The 25,463-nt window shown below is 33.9% G+C and overlaps 2 protein-coding genes across 5 annotated transcripts; both read left to right on the top strand.

The window, feature by feature from the left end:
* The first annotated feature begins 7,818 nt into the window (after positions 1-7,818).
* LOC106776102 (multiple inositol polyphosphate phosphatase 1) lies at positions 7,819-15,684 on the top strand. Of its 4 annotated transcripts, none has more exons than XM_014663428.2 (12): positions 7,819-8,028; positions 8,217-8,408; positions 8,578-8,665; positions 8,884-9,177; positions 9,445-9,603; positions 10,113-10,253; positions 10,387-10,443; positions 13,360-13,498; positions 14,181-14,285; positions 14,412-14,608; positions 14,733-14,774; positions 14,882-15,679. In XM_014663428.2, the coding sequence occupies exons 2-12, from the start codon at positions 8,299-8,301 to the stop codon at positions 15,032-15,034; spliced, it is 1,485 nt and encodes a 494-aa protein (XP_014518914.1). In that variant the 5' UTR covers positions 7,819-8,028; positions 8,217-8,298; the 3' UTR covers positions 15,035-15,679. The 4 variants fall into 4 exon arrangements, with proteins under 4 accessions (XP_014518914.1, XP_014518913.1, XP_014518911.1 ...); XM_014663427.2 differs by having other exon boundaries at positions 8,258-8,408; XM_014663425.2 differs by having other exon boundaries at positions 8,294-8,408.
* A 5,468-nt stretch (positions 15,685-21,152) lies between these two features.
* Positions 21,153-22,319, top strand: LOC106774731 (uncharacterized mitochondrial protein AtMg00810-like). The gene is made up of 2 exons (XM_014661770.1): positions 21,153-21,359; positions 21,414-22,319. Exons 1-2 carry the CDS (start codon positions 21,153-21,155, stop codon positions 22,317-22,319), a joined length of 1,113 nt encoding a protein of 370 aa, XP_014517256.1.
* The last annotated feature ends 3,144 nt before the right edge of the window (positions 22,320-25,463 follow it).

Here is a 25,463-nt window from a genome sequence, read left to right on the forward strand (position 1 = left end):
TAATTATTAAATGTGTTAGGACCATTATATTATATTAGCCAATTTTATAAAGTGATCTAATTATGATAAATATGGCTAAGGGTATATTTGTCATGAAGGTATATTGTGTAGAGACCGGCAATAATTATAATTTGTTGAATGGGCCAAATAATAATTATTGAAACTAAAGAATATTAACCGTTAGAGGGAAAGAATTGAATGCATGTGGTTTATTACTCTTTATTGTAAATCTCTGAATCATAAATACTAACACTTTAGCTTCTCAGTATGCTTTTAAATATATGCCTTTATCATTAAAACTAAAAATTCCAAAATAATATTCTTCCAAAGTTCTAATTCATAATTACTCCAACAATTACTCTTCCAAAGTTCTAATTCATAATTACTCCAACAATTTAGTATGATATTGAAAACCAAAGTTCCAAACTTCAAGCAAAAGCACGCACACCACGTTCAAGTGACCCAAAATTAAGCAACCAAACTATGTTAAATTATTATGAGAGGAAAAAAAAATATATTGATGTAAATAATAACAGCGAAATCAAATTATATTTTTTTCCTATTTTTTTAGTTAAATAATAAGTCAAAGTAACTTCAACAAAATTATTGGTACTACATTTTGCTGATACAGGTTTCAAAACAAATTAACGAACTAATTGTTTTAATTATATTTTAATTTTTACCATCAAATTCCACAATAATGTGTAGTAGATTATTATTAAATTACAATGGTTGACTTTACACTAATTGATGATAAGACAGTTTGTTTTTAAAATATAAAAAACTATTATTAATTACTTTATTATTTAATATATGGTGTATTAAGTTAATATAATAAATTTTAGAAGTAACTGAATTGGTGGGTTATTTCTTTAATTTTATAATTTTAGGAGATGTTTTAAAATTGAAATCTTTTTACCAATATAAATAAACACATACCCAAAGTCTAACCAGGGTTATTATTATCTTGCTTGATTAATTTTGAAGTGTATTCTCTAGTTTTTATCCTCACATGACAGTAGAATTATCATAGAATTTCATCAGTTTTTGCATTTTATTTGATTCACACACTGTTGATTAAGTCTAAATATCTTTTGAAGTAGTTTTTTCCACGATTTTCTTTTGCCTATAGCCAATGACCATGGACCCTAACCAATATGCTGAAAGGGCAAGGGTAGTCCTATAAGAATAGTTTCTTTTCTTACGGTTTTAGTTCTAAAAATACTTCCCAGTACAAAAGAACCTTAAAAAAGAATTATACTTATGTATAATCTAAAACAAGTCAAGAACAAGAACAGAGACATATATTGCACAGGAAATTTACATTAATGTATCGTCATACAACCGATTCCAATTAACAGAAAAACCAGCATCTCCTAGACATCTAAAACGTACTCTTTACTGCAATTCCTTGCAGAAAGTGAAGTCTTGATGTCTTGAAGGGTCTCCTGATGGTCTTCTCCAGTTCTCTAAAGCGTTTCTCTATTTTTCGTGTCAGGAGATCGGTTCTGTCTTCCTGTCATGTCTTTTAAGAGCCACTTAACTTCATTAATTCGCCTAGCGCACAAGAGTGTGTGCGCTGTGCGAATTTATTTTAATTGTTAGATTCTCATTTATACATCTTTTTCTGTACAATAATTTACATAACATTCTACTTCCTATTACAACTTTTCACTGAGTAATAACATGACTAATTACAAAATTGAGATCATTTATAAGTGTAAAAATAACTCTTTTTCACAAACTTGAACTATTTCATGCCCTCAGGAAATCACAGAAGAAAAAAAAGGACACAACAGACATTTGACATTTTGATAGAATGACTTTGCACATTAGAAAAAAAATCACATGCATTCCCAAAGATTTCAAACAAATATGACATAGTGCAATGACTCAAATAATTTACGTGTGCACAAAATATGAATAACCAAATCAACATTTATCATTACTCACCACTCAAGTATTTGTCCTCACATGATAGTAGAATTATCATAGAATTTCATCAGTTTTTACATTTCATTTGATTCACACACTGTTGATTAAGTCCAAATGTCTTTTGAGGTAGTTTTTTCCACGATTTTCTTTTGCCTATAGCCAAAGTCCATGGACCTAACCAATATGCTGGAAGGTAAGGGTAGTCCTATATTGGGGATTAGGTGGTCTAATTGGGGCCATTGGGTTTATTTTGTGGGTATTCATGTGGGAACGGATAATGGATATATGCTCCTTATATTCAATTTTTAGAAGACATTGAATCTGATGCTCCCACAAACAGAAAACATCGAGAGTGCAAGAGCTGGAATAATAGCAGGGCATAGCAAAGCACACAATAATACAAGAGCCGTGCATATTACAACATCAAATCAATGAGTCCCAAAATCTCTGCAAATGAGCAAATAACAGTTTTCTAATAATGCAAACAAGTTTTCAATGTGTTTTCATCAATGGTTTAATATTAGTTTTTATTCTTTAATTTCAGAATAATTTTGTTTTTTATTTTAGATATTTTCTTTTCCTTTAATATAATAATTAGTTAAAAATATATTTTTATCTTATAACTCTTTTAAAATATGTTTTCAAATTTAATTTCATTTTTAAATTAAATAAATATAATAATATTTCAGATTGAGTTTAACTGACTTGCTTCAGTATTTCTGTCGTGTTATTAATTGGTGTTATTAACTATTGCTTACGATTTAAAAAAATTAAAAGTTTGTTTTCTTTTAAAACAAATTAACAAACTAATTGATTTTAATTTTTGTTATGTGTGGGAGAATAATAATAAAACAGATCCAAATTTATAGGGAATCGAATATTTGAAAAAAAAAAGGACTACCCAAACTTTTGTTCAATTAATTTCCATTTATAGATTACTTCTCAATTTATTATTTTATAACCAAAATAATGTAGCTGTTTTTTAGAGGAAAAACAAGTTCTTAAATACAAAGAAAGAGTAGGAAACAAAATATCTACTTGAATTGAATGCAACTTACTATTTTATTTTTTAGCGAAATGTGTTTACTTAACATCTAACTATATACTAGATGATACATAACAAAATATGTTTTTAAAATATAACAAAATATGTTTTTAAAATATAACAAAATATGTTTTTAAAATATAACAAAATATTTTTTCAAAATATAACAAATTATTATTAATTACTTTATTACTTTAATATATTAATTGTATACTGATTTAATATAATAAATTTTAAAAGTAACTGAATTGGTTTGTTTTGACACAATCAGATAATTATTTCAGGCCCTCCTCAACTATATCAGTGTTGGTGGAATATGCGCCTATATTATCTTTTGTAGTTGGTTTATATCTAGAATAGTTTTATTTATTTAACATGTTAACTTTTTTTTCACAGAAGCTACATTTGGTTAGAGAATTTGTTAAAAGTGATAATTCAATTTTTTTAATAAAAGTTAAAAATTAATAATAACATTAAATATTTAATGGTTGTTCGGTGATATATGAAAAATATATATGAAATATAAAGGTTATATAAATATAATATAAAAATATAAAAATATAAATATAATATATAATATAAAAATATTGATTTAAATATAATAAAATTATAGTATATTAAACTATCTAATAATATATATATATATATATATATATATATATATATATATAATAATATTTTTAAAAATTAATTAAAGTTTTGTAGTAAGACTAAATTTATCTTAATTTTTCTAATCTACTTGAGAGAGGCTTTAGAAGTTAAGATTGTTTTTTTAAAAAGGTTTAATCATTCACTTAGTCTCTATTTTCGCGTGAAATCTCAATTTAGTTTCTTTCTTTTTTAAAATCTCAATTAGATCCCAAATTTATCAAAAATGCATCAATTGGATCCTTTCTGTTAAATTGTCTTCAACAGCGTTAGTGGTAATTGGACGTGGTACATTGTAGTCAATTTGTTAGCCGACGTGACTGAGTCAAGTTGGGCAGAAGATGGTTTCTGCCTTCCTGTCACGTCTTTTAAGAGCCACTTAACTTCATTAATTCGCTTAGCGCACAAGAGTGTGTGCGCTGTGCGAATTTATTTTAATTGCTGCAGTAAAACTGTTGTTATTCGCTTAGCGCTCAAGTATGTGTGCGCTAAGCGAATTTATTTTTCTGGCTCTGCGAATTTAGGCTTGCGCTCTGCGAGAATTGGCTGACAGATTCCCATTTATACATCTTTTCATGTACAATAATTTACATAACATTCTACTTCCTATTACAACTTTTCACTGAGTAATAACATGAATAATTACAAAATTGAGATCATTTATAAGTGTAAAAATAACTCTTTTTCACACTTATCAACTCCCCCAAACTTGAACTATTTCATGCCTTCAGGAAATCACAGAAGAAAATAAACGACACAACAGACATTTGACATTTTGATAGAATGACTTTGCACATCTAAAAAAAATCACATGCATTCCCAAAGATTTCAAACAAATATGACATGGTGCAATGACTCAAATAATTCACCTGTGCATAAAATATGAATAACCAAATCAACATTTATCATTATTCACCACTCAAGTGTTTGTCCTCACATGACAGTAGAATTATCATAGAACTTCATCATTTTTTGCATTTCATTTGATTCACACACTGTTGGTTAAGTCCAAATGTCTTTTCAGGTAGTTTTTTCCACGATTTTCTTTTGCCTATAGCCAATGTCCATGGACCCCGACCAATATGCTGAAAGTGCAAGGGTAGTTTCATCATCGGATCATCATTAGTGAAAGAAGGTTGTGTTGGAAGGGAAACTTGAGAACTTGAAGTGTTTGACTCAACTGAATTTAATTTGACATATTCTTCAAACAACTTTATATTCTTTATGCATCTAAAATTTATCTTTAAAATATAACACAGGTTTTAAATTCTCTCAACATATCTTGTATGAATAAAATATGATATTTGTGAGATGAACAAAACTAAAATTTGACAAGGCCCTTGTAATAATCATTTTTTATTTATTTGAAAATAAAAAATATTTGTAGATACTAACAAAGTTACTCTTTTATAATGACTGAAAATAGTATTTCAAAATTTATACATGCAGACAAAATTCTCAAAGCAATTCATATTGTATTTCATGGACAGCCACTAGCTAGCTACTTGCAACATATTTTTAGCTATTTCAACCATATTCATTGACTCACGTTCCTTTGTTGTTGGATTTGTAACCTAGAAAGTGGTCCTTATTCATGTCTTTACTCTTTCCTTTTCACACTCTTTTGTATGTTTTTTTTTTTCCTTTCTGGTTTAAAAAACGTAAAAATTGGATTAGAAAAATTCACTCATGTTAAATATTGGACCAATTTGAATATGATCTATCCACTTATGGACCATGACAGACAGCCTTTCACAATGTTTTAAATATTGGAACAATTGGAAATATTTATGGACCATGGCAGCCTTTTATAAGTCATTCCTTATCTCTGTTTACTAAAGAACAATCCTCAATCCCAACCGTGCAAGCATGCATTGGAAATATTATATGCAAAAGGAGAAAATGTCAAACCAACCTGAATGTAGTTGCGCACTTGCAACCCTTGATCCTCATTCTTGTTGTCTCCAAATCCTGATAAAGATTTTCCAGAACAATTCCGAAAAACAATAAGAAAATATTAGTTAAAAAAAAGAGAACCAGTACTCAACAACATCAACAAAAAATTAATAGTTTAATCTGTAACACAATTTCCCAAATGCAAATATATCAAAAGCAGCTTGTTCAAATAATATCTCAAATTGTTTAAATAAAATGAACAAACTCTGATATATAGAGTTTTCGAAAACCCCTATTTTTGTCATTATAAGGTTTTCGAAAAAAAAAAGATAAGTGAGAAAACAAAAATGTGGAGAAAAGAGAAGAAAAAAGGAAGGATGTTTTACCTGCTCCTTGAAGAATTTTAGTGAAGTGAGGGTGACAACACCGTAAATAAGAGCAAGTTTCGTGAGAGTGATTTGTGAAAGCAAAGGTTACATTTTTGGTATACATGGTTTCATAAATAAAATAATAAATTAAAAAAATAAAATTAGGTAGGTGGGTTGGCAGGCCAACGCGGCCCACCACGAGTTCAACCCGCATGAGCCGGGTTTAAATGAGCCGGGTTGAAATCTGACCCGCATAAAAAAATTCAATTTTTTCAAACCCAACTCTGCCCGAACTCGTGGTGGGTCGGGTTGGCTCGCGGGTTGTGACCCATTTTGACAGCTTTACTGGCATGTTATTTAATTACACGTTGAGGTCGATGTTAAAGATAGGGTTTTTTTTAATTGGGGAAAATTGATTTAGGTTTAGTCTTCCCTAAACAGCAGAAACCATAATTCCTCCACCGTCAGCCAAACCCTATCCGCCACCACCATCTTGTCGCGCCGCAACAGTGAAGTCGCCGTTAGGACGCCGCCACGACCATTCATCCACAACAGAACCATTATCCTACCATGCGCCGCTGACACCAATTGTGTCGCCACCACCCACACTGTCAACATCACCATAGATCAATGCATAAATCAAAGGCAGAGAGAACCTAGAATCGTGTCCTCACCATGGTCGCCATCTCCCCATTAACGCATCTCCTAGCAGGATCGTGAACGCAAGTGCGACCTCACCACCGCCACTGTCTCGTGCCATCACCATTATGAAGCATCACCACCGTTGTCGTGTTGCAAAGCCCACTTCAGGCTGTTGCCGTCGTAAGAATCGCGCCACCCAACGCGAGAACCTGCAACCACCACATCTTCATCTACGACGCAATCAAACCTGTAAACTACAAGAACCAAAAATCTACAGAAGGACCACGAGCTTAAATCATAAACCCCTCTCACGAACAAGATGCGCGAGCTTCGTGTCGCCGTGAGTATTCTCCACCCAATACACACATGCGAAAAGAAATCAGGAACCCTAAAGCAGTTCAAGACCCTAATCGCGATCCAGTAGCAACGAGTAACTCACGCCTCCATCCATGGCCGAGAATCACGAGCAACCTTCCTTCGCGGCGTAGGAGTAAGCAATTTTCCCTCTCCATCAAAACCCTAATTTTGGTTGGGAGAAGGGGCTGCCATGTGCAGTATCCACCTCAACCTCTAATTGCTTACCACGTCACCACATACAACATAAAAATGACACATTACCACTAACTGCTGCCAGATCATCAGTCCATTAACTTTGTCGAAAGGAATGATTTTGACGCAAAAATTAATAAATGAGGACCAATTTCAAACTCTTTTAAAACAAATGATTGAATTGACATTATTAAATAAAACTGGGGATAAAATAGACTATTAAACCTTTAAGATATGTTATAAGTTTTTTTTTTTTCATTTTAACTTTAGAAAAATATAATTATTTCAGAAGCACAATAAACAATATAATGTTATGCAACTAAATATATGTGATTTGTCGATAAAAGATGTGACAATTAAATTAATCAATCAAAATGAAATAAACAACTATATTTGTTAAATAATTGGCTTGGTTTAAGATTTTAAAATTATAAATTCAATAGTTCAAACATCAAAATCAAGCATATGAATCTCGATTTAACTAAACTTATTCTATATTAAAATTATTTATTTTATATTATGTAATTCTATAATTTTATAGCTTTTATGGTGTGTAATCCTATAACTCTAAAATTATTACCCTTTATAATTCTATAATTTTAAACATTTGATATTATCCATTATTTTTCATCCATTTTATTATACTTCCCCCTGGTGAAATAACAAATATATCCATAGTTATTTTGAATTGAAAAACATATGTTAGTCGCATTTTTCATAATTCGAAGCATTACTTATTTCATATTTTGGACACTTTAAACGACATCGCGTTTAGCAAGTAATTCTTTCCATCCCACTCATCTTAAACGACGACCGTCTCAGACAAACGGTGCCGGTTGCAGGTGCCACCGCCATTGCGCCAATCTCACACACGACGTCGTATCCATCAGCCTGATAAAAACCATTCATTTCTCTTTCTTCCCAAACTCTAATTTAGAATTACTGGTAAGATTCAATTCCCCTTTCGTTCCTTAGTCTACTTTGTATGCCTGGTTTTGATGTAAGATGGAACCAGATAATTCTTTTGGAAACTTGAGGGTAGTCGAATATTGAATCCGTTATAACCTTATTCAGCCAATTGGCGAATTGACGGCACCGGAGACACCGATAACTTTTTGTTTTTGGTTTTCCAGTTGTGTAAAAAATCCATAAACTATTAAATTTATGGTTGTAGTTGGTGATTGATTCCAATTCGGATTTGAAAACGCAGAGAGAATGAGCAATTCTATCATGGCCTTTGCTCTGCTATTATTCCTTTGGTTGATAGGCTATTCAAACGCCGAAGAAGCTTTCGATGTTCGCAAGCACCTCTCCACTGTCTCTAGGTCTCTCTCATTTTTCGTTTGTAATTGATTCGACAAATTATATCTTCTTTTCGCCCATTTTTTGGGATTTTATTTTATTTTTATTTCGTAGAAATTTTTTATGAGGATTTTGTATGCATGCATGTGTTTGCTGACTTTATTAATTTGTTTGTCTTAATTTTCTTTGCAGATATGGTGCCGTGAAAGACATTGCTGACAGTAACTTCGTTCCTTCTAAAATCCCCGAGGGATGTGTTCCGATCCATTTGAATCTTGTGGTAACTTTCCCGACAATTTGAAGTGTTTTGTTATTGATTATGAATGTGTTATGTTGTTAACCTGTTTGCGGCAGAAAGGTACAATGGTGTTGAACTGAGTCAAGGGTTAATATTTCTAGAATGTTTAGGTTTTGATTAAAATTTGATAGTTTTGAACTATCTGGTTGACTGGTTGCACTTAACTTAATGGAAGAGGATGGTGATGCTACTTTACTTAGGCTAGGCATGGAACTCGTTCTCCCACGAAGAAAAGGATAAAGAAGTTAGATAATTTGTCTGCTCATCTGGAAGATCTTGTGAGGGATGCAAAAGAGCGAAATTTGCCTTTGGAGAGGGTTCCTTCCTGGCTGAATGGATGGAAATCTCCTTGGCAGGGAAGGCTTACGGGTGGTGAATTAATTAGCAAAGGAGAGGAAGAATTATATGATCTTGGAATCAGGATTAGAGCCAAGTTTCCAAATTTGTTTGATGAAGAATACCATCCCGACGTCTATCCTATTAAGACATCTCAGGTGAGTTTATCTTCGATTTTGATATTTTAGTTTAGTTTTTGTTACCACAATTTACAACACTAATAGTTTTTGGATTAGTAAAGACACGGTGATTAATCTGAAGCAAAAAGAGTATTTTTGCTTCAAGTTGCTGACGGAGTGCTGATTTGATGCTGATTTATTGCAGTTCCAGTGCATTATTAACTGCAATATAACATATGGACTTGCCTTTAGACAATTGGAACCTACAAATTTATTTAACTCACATATCTCTTATCATGTAAACAGATTCCCCGAGCGTCTGCCAGTGCTGTGGCATTTGGTATGGGGCTTTTCAGAGGCAATGGAAGTCTTGGACCTGAGCGTCATCGAGCCTTTGCTGTTACAAGTGAAAGCCGTGCTAGTGACATACAGCTGAGATTTCATGACTGCTGTCATAATTACAAGGTAGATTGTAGTCATGGTTGATTTTTATGCAGGACTCTTAATGCATTAATTACAAGTGTTTTGACAAAATTTAATGTAATTGTAGAATTTATAGTTAGACAAATTCATATGTTTTAATGTCTATTTGAAAACGTGCTTGTTAGCCATTATATAAAATCACTCAAGCTGAATGTCACCCTTTTTACGTTGTAATTACTGATGACCATGTTTCTGTGTCTTCTCATTTCATTGCCAAAGTTTCTTCTGCCTTGTTATCCCATTCTGAAATTAAATGAATTTAAATTTCCAAATTTTCCTCATGTTTAGTCCATTGTTGGTTGAATGTGAAAGTTGTTGGCTATATGACGTAATTGATAGGCAGCATGTGTAATTACTATTTGCCAAATATTTGAGCATGACTTTGTGGTTAAATGGATAATTTGGGATCTTCAATGTTCTTAAAGGTAGTACTTATGCTTACTTTTATAACTTTTTGTCTGTTGTGTAATTCTTCTTGGGTTATGGTGCAGGCTTATCGGAAAAACCAGGAACCTGCAGTTAGTAAACTTAAGGAACCCATTTTGGATGAGATTACATCTGCACTGATTGGACGCCATTACCTTAATTTTACTAGGGAGGATACATCTTCTCTCTGGTTTTTGTGTAAACAGGTTATTACAAATTTTAATCCCAGCTCCTTTTGTGCTTTACTAATTTGAGTTTATAAATCATCATTTAACTGAGGTTTTGGAGATTGATAATTTTCTTTCTTTTTTATTGCTTAATCTGTCGTTATTTTGACAGGAGGCATCCTTGTTGGATATAACTAATCAAGCGTGTGGTCTTTTCATCCCTTCTGAGGTACTTCTATTTTGTAGTCATTATGCGATGCAATCTATGATCTAATCTTAACGATCTCCTCTTTGAATGTGATAGGTTCTTTATCAAGAACCTATGAGAAACACACTTCTAAACTCAAGCAACCCACAACTAAACTGAATAGTCTCTGTTATTCAATAGCAGTCAATGGATACAAACAATAGAGAGCTTAACCTCTCCCTATTAGGACTAACAGGTACCTGACAAAAACAAATGAACTCACTAACTATTCACAACTACAACTAATCCCCCTTTATATACACGATCCCCTCAACCGACCCTCCTAATGTCTTGGCAGTTAGGTTGTGTAACTGCTTTTCTCCTACTATATACAAGTAGAGGCCTAACAATACCACCCTCCTCTGAAACAACCTTGTCCCCAAGGTTGCACTCGTATATTGGTAATGGGTTGTTGCCCTGTCTTCCCATGTTCGCTGCTTGCCTTTCAATCTCCCTTCAAAAGATGAGGATACCAGTATGGTGGCACATTTATAGGATCCACCCTTCCTTGAGTGGGATTCGGTGTTATTTATTAGGTGGTGGAGGCAATCCGGGTATCTCTCGAAATACCCGTTAGTGCGGCTGCAGCACTGCTTCTAATTCAGCTTTCTGCGCCTGCATCATATCCCCATCCCACTCACCGTTCTTTCCCCTGCATCTCCACCAGGCTCGGGTCCCACACCAAAGTCCCTGACTCAGCTTCCACTAGCTTTAATAAAGTTTTTTGTTCCACCAGTTGTCGCGACAGAGCTGGTTCACCCTTTATCTTTACCATTTTGTCCTCCACGTTATATATCATCATCATTTTGTCCCAATTAATCCTAACTTCTCCAAGTTTCGCCAACCATTTGACCCCCAAGATAACATCCACTCCGCCCAGCTCGACTAAATGGAGTCTTTCCTTGACCTCCGCCTCCACCAAAACGATTGCGACCTTCTTACGGCATCCTCTTGTCAACTTTCTCCGCCCATCCCCCAAACTCACCTGATAAGGGGGCATATTCTCTATGGGCAACTTCAGTTCCTCCACTAACCTCTGTCTGATAAAGTTGTGATTGGCCCCGCTGTCGACCAGGACCAGCACCCTCCGGTCTCCTATCATTCCGGTCAACTTCATAGTTTTGGGCTGAGTCAACCCTTCCGCCGAGCAAGCAGACAATTCCATAGATCTTAGCTCCAGTTCAACCCCATCACCTGCGTCATCCTCCTCGTCTTCCGCTAGCAGCAACACTCTCAAGCTCTTCTCCGAACATCGATGGCCTGGAAATGGGCCCCCGCATTGAAAATAGTGCCCTTCTTCCCGCCTCTTTAGAAACTCCGGGTAAGGTAAGTGTCTTACCATTCTTCCTCTACTATCGCCTCCCCCAGCGATACTTCCTTTCGTGTTACTCGCCGCCGACGACCCCTCCTTTCTGGTCGTTCCAACTCCCTCGGCCCCACCCGTTCGACTCGCGGTCTGTCAATCAATGTCGCTTCTAATGACCGTCGACGTGGCTCGCATTCCCTCTGGGTTTATTTTCACGCCGTTCCATCCTCCGTCTCGTGCTCGACACATAGCGTCCTCCACATCCCTTGCAACCCTTATCGCCCCCATCAATTCTTGAGGGTCTTGTATACGTACTTGCCCCTTGATATCGTCCCGCAGCACACCCAGGAAAAATCCCAATACCAACTCCTCCGATAGACCTTGGGTCTGACCCAGTAATATCTCAAAACTCCTAACAAATTCTTCCACTGTCCCCTCTTGCCTCAGCGTGGCCATTTGTTCGTATACGGTCCCCCTGAAACCACCTCCAAAGCGATTAATCAACCCAGCCTTCAGACCCAACCAAGAACCGTTCTTGGTTTTTTTCCCTCCAATACTTGAACCAATAACTAGCGCTCCCCTCCATGCTAATGTAGGCTAGATCCACTTTATCTTCTTCGGCCACCTTCTGGATGTCGAAGAACCGTTCGGCTCGATTGATCCAATTATGGGGTTCCACTCCTTCAAACTCCGACCCTTTTCCGCCAATTTTGGGGAATTCCCCGTTGTCGCGCCTTTCTTGATTCTCGTTCACAGAGCTGTTACTTCCTTCAGAGCCACCCCCTTGATTATTGTGACCTCCACCCATCACCCTCATCAGTTGCTGTATAGATCGCGCCTGATCGCCGCTGTCTCCTCCTTGATTTCCTCCACCGTAATCTCCAAATTGTCCAATCTTCCCTCCGTCTGACTTCCCATCGCTGATTCCTCTCCTTCTTGATCCGGCAAGTCGGACCAAATTCAAGAACCTATGAGAAACACACTTCTAAACTCACAGGCAACCCACAACTAAACTGAATAGCCTCTGTTATTCAATAGCAGTCAATGGATACAAACAATAGAGAGCTTAACCTCTCCTATTAGGACTAACAGGGACCTGACAAAAACAAATGAATTCACTAACTATTCACAACTACAACTAATCCCCCTTTATATACATGATCCCCTCAACCGACCCTCCTAATGTCTTGGCAGTTAGGTTGTGTAACTGCTTTTCTCCTACTATATACAAGTAGAGGCCTAACAGAATGTCTAAATATTTAAATAGAGAATAAAAAATTATAAAGATGTCAGGAAACTATTTAACTTTGACCTTATGATATATGAAAAGCACGTTTCAGTCTTTTGATGAGATATTTCTACAATATCTTATTGATTTATAATAAAACTGAAAATTCCATTCAAATAGCATCGTTTTTAACTGGCTGCAAAGAAGCAGAATTCAAAAAAGAGATAACTCCAGATGAGTTATTTCTCATGCTAGGCCAAAAGAGATAACTTTTGATGTGATTATTGTTGAGTGGAGAAACGAAAAATAGTTTATGTTAATATATGCTGGATGTTTATTGATATGCTAATTTCTGTGTGCATAGATTGAATTGCTTGAGTGGACAGATGATTTGGAGATGTTTATTCTGAAAGGTTATGGTAACTCACTAAACTATAGAATGGGAGTGCCATTACTTGAAGATGTTTTTCAATCCATGGAACAGGCTATCATAGCTAAAGAAGGTAGTTTAATTTTGTACTTTTTAAGTGTGTACTATAAATCTTTGTCTTCATGCCATATTCTGTTATTGAAACTCATAATATTTATGTATAGATTAACCTTTTCTGGTAAATCATATGTTAAAATTGTCTTTTCCACAAATACCTCAGGCAAAGACTCCATATGTCATAATGCGTGTGTGTACACACATATTCAGCCTTAGCTGACAACCGTTGGCATTTTAGCTATGTTTTATAGTACTTTGATCAAACAAATATCTTCTTGAGCCAATAATTTATTTGAACATACTTTAGCTAAGGAAGTCATTATTTGTTTGTTGTAATTAAAGGGAAAAGATTCCTCTCATTCTAGAACAACTTTAAAATGTTTGCTGCCTTCCATGAAAATAGGAAATATTAATTTTACATTACGTAATTTCCAGCAATAAATACTATGTAATTTGCATCTCATTGTTTCTGTTCATTTACATTTCTTGTGTATTAATAAACTGGGTCAAACTCTTTTCCCCGTGCTGATTATTTTGTGCGCGTGCTCATTCAAAGTTGTTGATTGAAATTATAGGTAATAAAAAAATAGCAAGGGAGATTATTTTTACTTTACAACCTATTGTTTCTCCTTTTGAAGCACGTCTCCTGAATATGTGAACACTTGACTCATCCCCCCCTTTCTTGATTGCTTCTATAGGAAAACATGCTTCTGGCAGCTTTGAAAAGGCAAGACTTCGGTTTGCGCATGCTGAAACCTTAGTTCCATTTTCATGTCTCCTTGGTTTATTTCTTGAAGGATCTGGTGAGACTTTTATACTCTTTGCTTGAAATATGTACATAGTTATAATTTTGTTTTGTTTTTTCTTTACTTTTCATTACTAACTAGTAGTTAGCGTGCTTATACATATTCTCTTTTAACAAAGTGCAGAGATTAAAAAAATTCAGAAGGAACAACCTCTACAGCAGCCTCCAATGCCTCCACAGAAAAGAAAATGGCGGGGTAGCACTGTAGCCCCTTTTGCTGGTAACAACATGCTGGTCTTGTATAGTTGTTCTGCTCCAGATAAATCTACAAGCAAGCACTTTGTGCAGGTGTTACACAATGAACACCCCATTCCATTGCCAGTAAGCTCTTGTTATCTTAGTTTTACCAATGATTATGGTCCGAGGGTTGCAATTTTTCAGTTATTGTCTAAAATCATATTGAGATATCATTTGTCAATAACTCGGTATGTGTCATCATGTACAGGGTTGTGATGGCTCTGATCTCTGCCCATTTGAACTATTCAAGGTACTTTTGTAGTCCCACTACTGAATATGAATATGATTAATATGTTATATTGATTACGGCATGCTGTTTTATATTCTGCTATTCTTAATTTTGAGTTTTCCCCACAGGAAAAAATAGTTGCACCACATCAGAAGCATGACTACCATACGGTCTGTAATCCAAAGCTAGAGCATGAGCCCTCGGGCAGCAAGTTTTTTCAGATATTTCAGTGGCTTTTCTCATCAGCGAAAGGTGATAACTACTCGAAAGATGAATTTTAGTTTGTATCTTAGGAAAGGAGCCTCAAATCTTACGTTCTGCCCCCTTGGTGGTATCATCGTTTCTTATCTACTTTCAAATATGAGCGTCTATTCCTTCTAGCAGAGAATCAGTTTTACTTTGGTTATGCTGCCAGTAGAGAATGCCTTTGTTTTTGTTTTTACTATCAGTTACTGTAATGCCTTTGCGATTTTTAAGCTTGGTGCTTGAGTAACTTGAGCCCTCCCATGTTTAACTTCTAAGACTCAGAGAATTCGGAGGTGGAAAGTTTAGTTCTAAATGTGTTTTTCTCCCTTGGTAGGTTTACTCTTAGTGTAACTGATGCAACTGATGCATTAGCCTCTCAAGAACTCCACTTTGTTCTTTTTGAACAGTAGATTATGGAGCTGACCTCTGACTTCTGCCAATGCTCACATTTTCGTGTTTCTTGTTGCTGCTGTCGAATACGATTTAACGAATCAGATAAGCCAATACAGATATGAATTGCTTGCAACAATGTGAAAGGAGACTGATGTTGCAGAAAGTGGTTTAATGTGTTGTTGACTTAGAGTTATATTTACTATGTGAACTTTCAGCATATTTTGACAAATGTCAATGTTACCTTTTCTTTCACCAAAAAAAATTCTCACCCTGATTTTAGCATTTAATTCTATGTATTATGAATGAAACAAACTTATACTGCTTATGAGTTTTAAAAAAATAATACAAAATCTGATTTTTAAATATCTATTTTATAGGTTAATAACGTTATAATAATAATCTATTATTGGATGACCTTTAATTAAAGTTATTAGCTAATCATATGATCCTTAAACAATGATACACTGAAGAATGTTAGATAAAGTTCATCAATCCTCAGCCAGACATCATATCAGAACATTCAATAAATTATGAATTAATAGAAAATTTATCACGAAAATTATATTATCTCGATGTTTATAATTTATTAGATACAATTAGCATATTATGATATAAATTATTTTCTTAAGCAAAGGTACCAAATTTAATATTCTAGAGTTAACTTATATACAAATTCAATAGCACGCATAGCTAAATGTTTTAAATTAATTTTCATATTTTCTAATCTTTTCTAATAATGTGAATTCGATTTTATCATAATGTCCCAAAATCGGGAAATTTACCCTGTAATGTAATTTCGTTGTAAAATTGTAAGAATGGTGAATTTTATTTTATTTTTAAATTGAATATGATCAAAGTTGAGCTAATAGACTTCAAAATGAAGATGCCTTACTATGTTGAGGCGAGGTGACTTTATTGATAAACTGAAATTGTGTCAAACAGTGACTACTTTTGTGAAAAGTTAAAGTCATCAAATTTGAGATGACATTGATTAAGTTTCATTACTAATCAAAAGTAAAGTCGTATTATGTCATGACAATTTCAACGTTGTATTGAAATGAACTGAAGTTGTATTTTATTATAATGATTTCCGTTTTAATTTAATGAATTGAAATTATATCAAGTTTTGACTATTTCAATTTTGTAATCAAATTAACTAAAGTTATTATGTTGTGAAGATTTTAGTTTTATAATAAAATGAAGTGAGGTCGTGCTATATTGTAACGACTTCTATTAATTTCAATATCGAATTCTTGACATTGTGTTTCATGTTGTTTTATAGTTCTTATTTTTTTAGTTTTACATAATATAGATAAGAATGATTTTTTATTATGTAACTAAATTTACTAAATGATTTGGTGTAATGAAGTAAGAAATAAGAATTAAATAAATAAGTGATTAAAGTAGTTTATGAATTTGATAAATATTAAATAAATGCAATGAAAATAAAGTAAACAGGATTTTGAATTATTTTACAGGTGATAGAAATTTTATTGTTTTATATGGACAATTTTACACAAGGAACATTGTTTGTCTTTTTTTTTTTTTTTTTACTTATTTAAAATTGACTCGTCCATTTCATTATGGATACAATTTGTACTTGGTCTTTCTTATTTCTTACAATATATTTAGGGATCAAGTATTAAATTGGATCCCATATAAATAGACTAATAATCTTCATTGTGAACTTGATGAATTTAGACTTCATAAGCCTTAAAAATATTATACAGGTTGTCAACTGAATCAACAAATGTTGTTAGATGTAAATGACAATGTGAAAAAACAACAATGACATGAGCATAAAGTAGTCGTAAAGCTTGAAACTTTCCACAATCACACCACTAATCATTTAACTTAATCATGTAGGATATTAGTCAATGTTGGAGTTAGGGGGTGGCGATCTCCTAACAACAAACACAAAACTTTGTCGATTATATCTTTAGATAGTACACATTGTTGATTGTTGTTGTTCTTTTTTTCATAATAAAGCAATAATATAATCAAGATAGAGATGACCATCTCATAACATGCACTTTGTCTTTGTCTCACGTTCAACAAACCATGTTTTAGTTCTTTTGAAAGTTCTTAAAGTTGTATACGTTAGTTTACATTTTTAAAAATATTACTTTCACACTATAAAATTTTACATTGTCAATCTTATGTTCCATTCTTTCTTACTCTTGATAATGTTTTTGAAGAGTGAATTACTATTATTATTTTTTATTTTATTATTCATGTAAGTTCTCATATAATGGCTAAGAGACATCCTTCTGATATGTCTCTATTACGGTTGCAAGATACGCATACTATTGAGACAATTTTGGAAGGTACCGAAAGACTAGTTTGTCCTAGACGACATGTAATATGGGTCATAAAGAATGTTGAATTCCTTCATCCACGAGTGAAGAACATGATAAATGTGGTTGAATTTGACTATCTACTCGCTTTTTCTAATTTTCACATTAACCACCATTTGGTAACTGCATTGATAAAGAGGTGAAGAACAAAGACACATACATTCCATCTCCCATATGGAGAGACAACTATCACCATATGTCAGAACACTATTAAAAGCACTGTCACTGCCTCTCATTAATTACTCCACGTGCACCGATTCACCGTTTCTTTTCTGTTTCCTTTTTCCCCTTTCTGTTTCTTCCCTCTCTTATATAATTCTTTTATGTGATTGTACAATTTACATTTTTCATATAATACAAAAGTTGGTTTTCCAGTTTCCTTTCTCTGTTGTCTTCTTGTTCATTTTTCTAGGTTTATTTTCTGTTTTCCACGATGTATTCACTCATACACAAATGCGATATTATGAACATCCACAAATGCTCAGAAGGTTCCGCTGTTGTTCTTCTATGATGGTATCAGAGCTCTTCTTTGAAGAGTTTTGTTGTGTTAACCCTAAATCCTCTTTTCTTTACTTTCTTTTGCTTTCTTTCACAATTTCTTGCAAAATGGGAGAAGATCATAATAGTTCTTCCAGTTTTTTGTATCTTCATCCTGGTGAAAGTTCAGCCGTTTCTTTTGTGTCTCCACTCCTTAAATCAAACAATTACCACGCCTGGAATAAATCAATGTTTACTGCTTTGAGTGCCAAGAACAAGGTCCAGTTTGTTGATGGGATTGCTAATGAACCACCCAAGGAGGACGCCACTCATAATGCCTGGAAGAGGTGCAACAATATGGTGGTTTCCTGGATTGTTCACTCTGTTTCACCTGACATATGACACAGTATTCTTTGGATGGATAGCACTCAGGCCATATGGGATGACCTCAAATCCATATTTTTTCAGGGAGATCTTCTAAGAATTTCTGCATTGCAAAATGAAGCAACTTGCTTGCGTCAAGGAGATAGCACTGTCACGGAATTCTTCACTAAGCTTCTAATCATATGGGATGAACTTGAGAATTTCCGTCCAGAACCAATCTGCTCATGTGAAACACCATGTTCTTGCGCAATGACCGAGATTATTGCCCAAAGAAAGCATGAAGATCGTGTCCTGCAATTCAATCCATGTCCTTTTAATGGATCCCATGCCTTCTATTTCCAAAATTTTTTCATACGTTATGCAACAAGAAAGACAAGTTATGAATAATAAATTTCTCAATGCTTTAGAAACAAAAAGCGTAGCTGCTATTAATCCTGTTTCATGTTCATATTGTGGTAAAAATGGGCACACTGAGTCTGTTTGTTTCAAGAAAAATGGCTTCCCTGCGAACAAAAATTATACCAGTCGAAAGACTTGCTCTCACTGTGGTAAAGTTGGCCACACCATTGAGGTTTGCTACAAAAAGCATGGGTCTCCCCCCGGTCATAGACTTCACATTGGAAAAAGCTTCATGACCAGAAATCAAGAAACCAAAGCCGAGAGTCAAGATGATGCTCCTGATCATGAAGTTCGGCTGACTCAACAACAGTATCAAGCTTTAATGGCTCTTATCAAACCCACCAATGATACAGGGACTGCATCCACTAATCAAATCAGTTCTACAACTGCTACAGGTAAAACCATGTTTGGTCTTAATTCACACAAAGAAAAAGGTAGTATCTCTTGGATTTTAGATTCTGGCGCAACTGATCACGTTGTTTCTTCCCTTGATCTTTTTCAATTCTATGAAAAGATTAACCCAATTACTATCAATTTACCTAATGGCATGAAAACAAAAGCAACTCATAAAGGATTTATTCAGATATATGACAAGATCATTCTAAAGGACGTCCTTTTTATTCCTGATTTTTGTTATAATCTCATCTCTATATCTAAATTGGTTGCTCATAATCATCTATGCCTTACCTTTACTAATACCGTTTGTTCTATTCAGGATATGACAACAAACAAGAAGATTGGTTCAGTTAACTCTCACGCTGGTTTATACATCTTTCATGACTACAACAACATCAGGCAGCACTCAAACAATCCTGCAAATACTCACCAAATATGTAAAGTTAGATGTAATAATCTCTGGCAAAATCGGTTGGGTCATATGTCTGATAGACGTTTAGATATCTTAAAACAAAAATACCATTGTATTGACTCTAGATCTAATAACTTCAATGCTTGTCATGCTGCCAAACAAAAATGCCTCTCTTTTCCTTCTAGTACTTCTTATGCTTTAAATCCTTTTGATGTTATACATGTTGATATTTGGGGACCATGCTCTGTTGCTTCTTTACACTCTCATAGATATTTTCTAACAATAATTGATGATCATACTCGATACACTTGGGTGCATTTGATGAAAACTAAATCTGAAACCCGCCAACATCTCATTCATTTCATTGCATATGTTAAAAATCAATTTAAAACTACCATAAAGGTCATTAGGTCTGACAATGGTAGTGAATTTAATATGCATGATTACTATAAGACTAAAGGCATAGTTCATCAAACCTCCTGTAATGAAACACCCCAACAAAATGGGATAGCTAAAAGGAAGCATCAACATCTTCTAAATGTCACTAGAGCTTTAGTTTTTCATTTTAATATTTCTATTCAGTTTTGGACTTATGCTCTAAATTATGCTACTCTCCTTATTAATATCATGCCTACACCTTTTCTGCAAGACAGTTCTCCTTATGACAGGTTGTATCAGAAAGATTTTGATATTAGTAGACTCAAAGTGTTTGGTTGCTTATGTTATGTGAGCACTCTTCAAGCTAATAGGAAGAAACTTGATCCCCGGGCCAAGCCTAATCTTTTTCTTGGGATCCATCCTACTACCAAAGGTTATATAACTTATGATCTTGACAAGCATGATATTAAAATATCTAGAAATGTTATTTTTTATGAAACTGATTTTCCTGATAAAGAATCCATCACTACTGATAATATGCATGTTCCTCTACCTTTGAATAATAATCAAATGTCTTATGATCATGATCAACCTTATGATGATAATTTGCATGTTCCTCTACCTTTAAATAATAATCAAATGTCTTATGATCATGATCAACCTTCTGAAATGCTTACTTCCAATAGTTCATCTGATTCTGAAAACAATGATGAAAACAATATAGAGAATGACATTCATTCTCCAAGGCGGTCCACTAGAGTAAGAAAACCTCCTGCATATTTAAAAGACTTTCAAATTTCCTCTTATAACAACACTAGCACTAAATATCCTATTGATCATGTTCTAACATTTGATAGAATATCTACTGCATATAGAACTTTTATTTCTTCTTTAGACAGCCTTGATGATCCACAAGACTACAAAGAAGCCATACAACACCAACATTGACAATCGGCCATGCAGGAAGAACTCACTGCTTTGGAACAAAATCATACTTGGACCATCACTACTCTACCCCCTAATAAAAAGGCTATAGGATGCAAATGGGTTTACAAGATTAAACGTAATGCAGATGGCACAATAGATAGATTCAAGACCCGCCTTGTTGCAAAGGGGTACACCCAAATGGAGGGCATTGACTACTTTGACACTTTCTCACCCGTGGTAAAACTTACTAGTGTGCGCCTTATCTTATCTCTTGCCTCTGCTCAAAACTAGCATCTAAAGCAATTAGATGTCAATAATGCCTTCCTACATGGAGACTTGTATGAAGAAGTCTACATGCAATTACCACCAGGAGTCACTGCCACAGGTCCTAACCAAGCTTGCCTCCTCCACAAATCCCTCTATGGTTTGAAACAAGCTAGTCGTCAATGGTATGATAAATTATCTTCTTTTCTCCTTTCTCAAGACTTCACACAAACATCAGGTGATCATTCTCTTTTTACCAAACACAATGGTGACAACATTACTATCATGATTGTTTACGTAGATGATATAATATTGAGTGGAAATGACATTAATGACATTAATCACATTACCAATATGCTTAATGATCGTTTCAAAATTAAAAATCTTGGTAACTTGTCTTATTTTTTGGGTTTTGAGGTGGCACGAAGTAGTGAAGGTATCCATCTCTCCCAGCGCAAGTATGCTTTGGATCTTCTCAACGAAACAGGGATGCTTAATGTTGCTCCTGTCAGTACACCAATGAACTTCTCTACCAAAGTTTGCTCTCAAGGTGATCCTGTTGATGATCCTGCTGCCTTCAGGAGATTAATAGGGAGACTTATCTACCTCACCAACACTCGCCCCGATATCACATATGCGGTCCACCGTTTAAGCCAACACGTTGCTTCCCCAACTAAGCTTCATCACCAAGCTGCTTTCAGAATTATGTGCTACATCAAACAAACACCGGGTCAGGGTATTTTTTTAAAAGCTATTAACACTCTCACTTTAAAAGCTTATAGTGATTCAGATTGGGCTGGTTGCCCTGACTCTCACAAATCCACCACGGGGTACATTGTTTATCTGGGCGATTCCCCAATATTTTGGAAATCTAAGAAGCAATCAATTGTCTCGCACAGCTCTTCGGAGGATGAATATCGTGCTCTTGCTTAAACTGCCTGTGAAATTCAATGGCTCACCAATCTTCTCACTAATCTTCGCCTTCTGTTCTCTCAACCTGCTACCATCTTTTGCGACAACCACTCTGCAATCAGATATAACATTTTTCCTTCACAATCAGATATTTTCTTTGGTCCCCCAACAAATCTGTTTAGACCTTTAACATCAACACCTCCATTGTCATATAATCCTCCATCTTTTATGCAATATTATCCACCCATTATTCCTCCACAGATACCTCAAAATGTTTATCGACAAGAAGAAGATGAAGACAATGATGATGAGATAATCCAACTTCACCTCCTTATAAAACCTATACGATAAAGAAGAAGATATATGTGTGGCATGTTGTCCCATATATATTTTTTTCCCAAATGTAACAAAGTAGTCCTTTAAAAAGATGTTGAATTTTCTTTTTATTTGTAACCTTCCTTTTATTAAATTGAAAAAAAAATAAAAATAAGAAGTATTAAATACATGGGTAATAGAAGTCATGAATTAGCACAAAAGTTGTTGTACAACTTCAATTTATTCATTACAAAACTCAAATCTTCACAACATGACACAACTTTGTTTTAGTTTATGATTAAACTTAATCAAAATCGTCACAAATTATGACGACTTCAACTTTTCACAGAAGTTAACACAACCTCATTTATCAGTAGTGAAGTCGTTTCAACATAACATGACTTTTTCATTTTGAAGTTGTGTCAATTTGATACTATTTTAAAGAAATTAGATTTCCAGTTCTTCTTTAAAATTTTACATAATTCAATGGCTTTTAGATATTATTTAATGCAAAAGATATAATAAAAAATTATCTGGTGGCCTAATCTTAAGACACTAATAACAACTGGAAAACAATTATATTGTTAATTAGTTACATTGACTTTATTGTGAGTACGATAGTATTTAACAGTGAGCAAGAATAAACTCTATAGGAAAAAATAAGTACTATATAATATGTCATGTAAAAATGTTTTTTAGAAAATAAAATGAAGTTGTCCTAAAATCCTTAGTCTAAGTATTACTTATTTTGGTAGTTTTCCTTTTCGGTATGGCATATTAAGATTTAGAAGTCGTTTCGAAAAAAAGGTTTATTTTTAACAAATGCGTTAAATAATACAACAGAGTTGGTTTGATAACATTTAAAAATGTTTTGCTTAAAAAAACAAAAAATAAATATTTTCAGAAATATAAAATACAAAAGTGAACCTTTAAAAAGACAAAAAAATAAAATAAATTTGAGACTAATAAAGATATTTTACTGTTTTAATTAGTTAAACAGCATAATTATTTAACAATCACAAAACGTCAAATTGAGCTTTTTTAAAACTCTTTAATGGCCTGTTTTGTAAAGTGAAATTACTATTCATGAATATCGATGATACTTGAGTATAGTGGTGTGAGTTTCGTTATTTTATTTTTTATTTTGAAAATCATTTTTATTTATTTTAAAAATAAAAATTCATTTTTATATTCAACGAGTAAAATCTTTTTTACTTATCTTCAGTATCAGATAACATTATATATCACGTACCTGCCTCTCATTTGTTTAAAATAGTAATAATTAAGTAATTTCTTTAAAAAAAATGAGAGCAAGATAAACACTGATTTAATGTTTACGGGATACACATCTTTCTATTTTAAAAATATCAAGAAAAAGAGTATAATGGCATAAATACTAACTCAGATAACATAATAATAATTTGATAAATATTAAATAATTATAAAAAAGTAAAAACACTTAAATTAGATTATTTGATGACATTGACGACTATATTATCTGAAATATACATTATAAGTAAATTACACAAATAAAAGAAAAACATTTAATTAAGATAGTAATAAAAATAAAAATATGTTTGCAATATACGTAAACTTAGTAGATAATATGTAACTAATCCAATTATTGAAAGTATGTGAATATTTTGTTTTAGCCAAAAAGAAAAAGAAATTTTATATCAAACGGTCAAACGGAATCAAAATGACTTGTTCAATAAAAATATAAAATATCATATTGAAACTTTTAAAATTTAATGTAAAATAAAAAACAAGACATCAAAATATTTTGATTCCTAGGTTGGTTAGGTTTGTTCAAAATGGTCTTATTTTTTTAGATATTCATAATTGTCTTATATCTTGTAAAAATAGTTTAAGTTGGTTCTTTTTGTGTGTTAAAAAGTGTAATTGTTCCTTGGTCAAAATTGAATGAGTTGTCTAGTTATTGATTGTGTGGCACAATGAGTCAATTGACTTGGCAACGTATGTGAAAAGTGCCACCACAAGGCCACCATGTCGCCATTAGTGTCACCATAGGTTCATATTCTCGTACAATCAAACCTTCATAGCGACCACACCATCAACCTCCATGCGCGAACATCGCACCATCTTCGTTCCAAATTACAGAACCACCATCAACCTTCACCACACACCCTCAGTAGCCATGGCGACCTGTACAAAATTAGAGACACATCAAATCCTAAATCGCGCCTCGCTTCCACCATAACCATGCTCGTTCAATCGTGATGATGTCTGCAGAAAAATCTCAAACCAGAATCGCGATTTAGCCCTTTGAACCCTAATCGTAAGTTCCTTCTCCCTCGATTCAAAACCTGCATCATAAATCAAAAAAGCCAGAAACTGAATTGCCTAATTCGAACCTCCACGACCAACGTTCAAAAGCCCCAACCTAAATCGTGCCGCAACGACGAGTTCATCTCCTTCATCACCTTCGCGCAGTGCAAACAATTCTCCTCCATTTTCGTCTTCTCTAAGAACTCGAAGAACCTAGATCGCATTCTCACAAACCACCATGACCAATAAACGTCTCTTTCTTCATAGTTCATCTGCACTTCGTTGCAGAAGAAACGCGAACATCATTTCCATCAATCTCCAGACCTGTAAATTGAAAAGAAACCACAACTTAGAAATCATGTCTAATCACGCCACCACGAGCTCCCTCATGTAATGGAAGAACTAGCAATCGCCGTGTTAACTCTTTGGCAAGTGTACCAAATCGTCTAAAGTAATAAACCGGTAAGACCGGAAATCGTTTCCCAAGAGACTCGTGCAACTAGACAATCGTATAATTTCTAACTAACCTAGACTAAAGAATGTTTCCATAATTTGAGTTTT

The sequence above is a fragment of the Vigna radiata genome, chromosome 10, assembly GCF_000741045.1.
Source record: "Vigna radiata var. radiata cultivar VC1973A chromosome 10, Vradiata_ver6, whole genome shotgun sequence".
NCBI classification, from domain to species: Eukaryota; Viridiplantae; Streptophyta; class Magnoliopsida; order Fabales; family Fabaceae; genus Vigna; species Vigna radiata.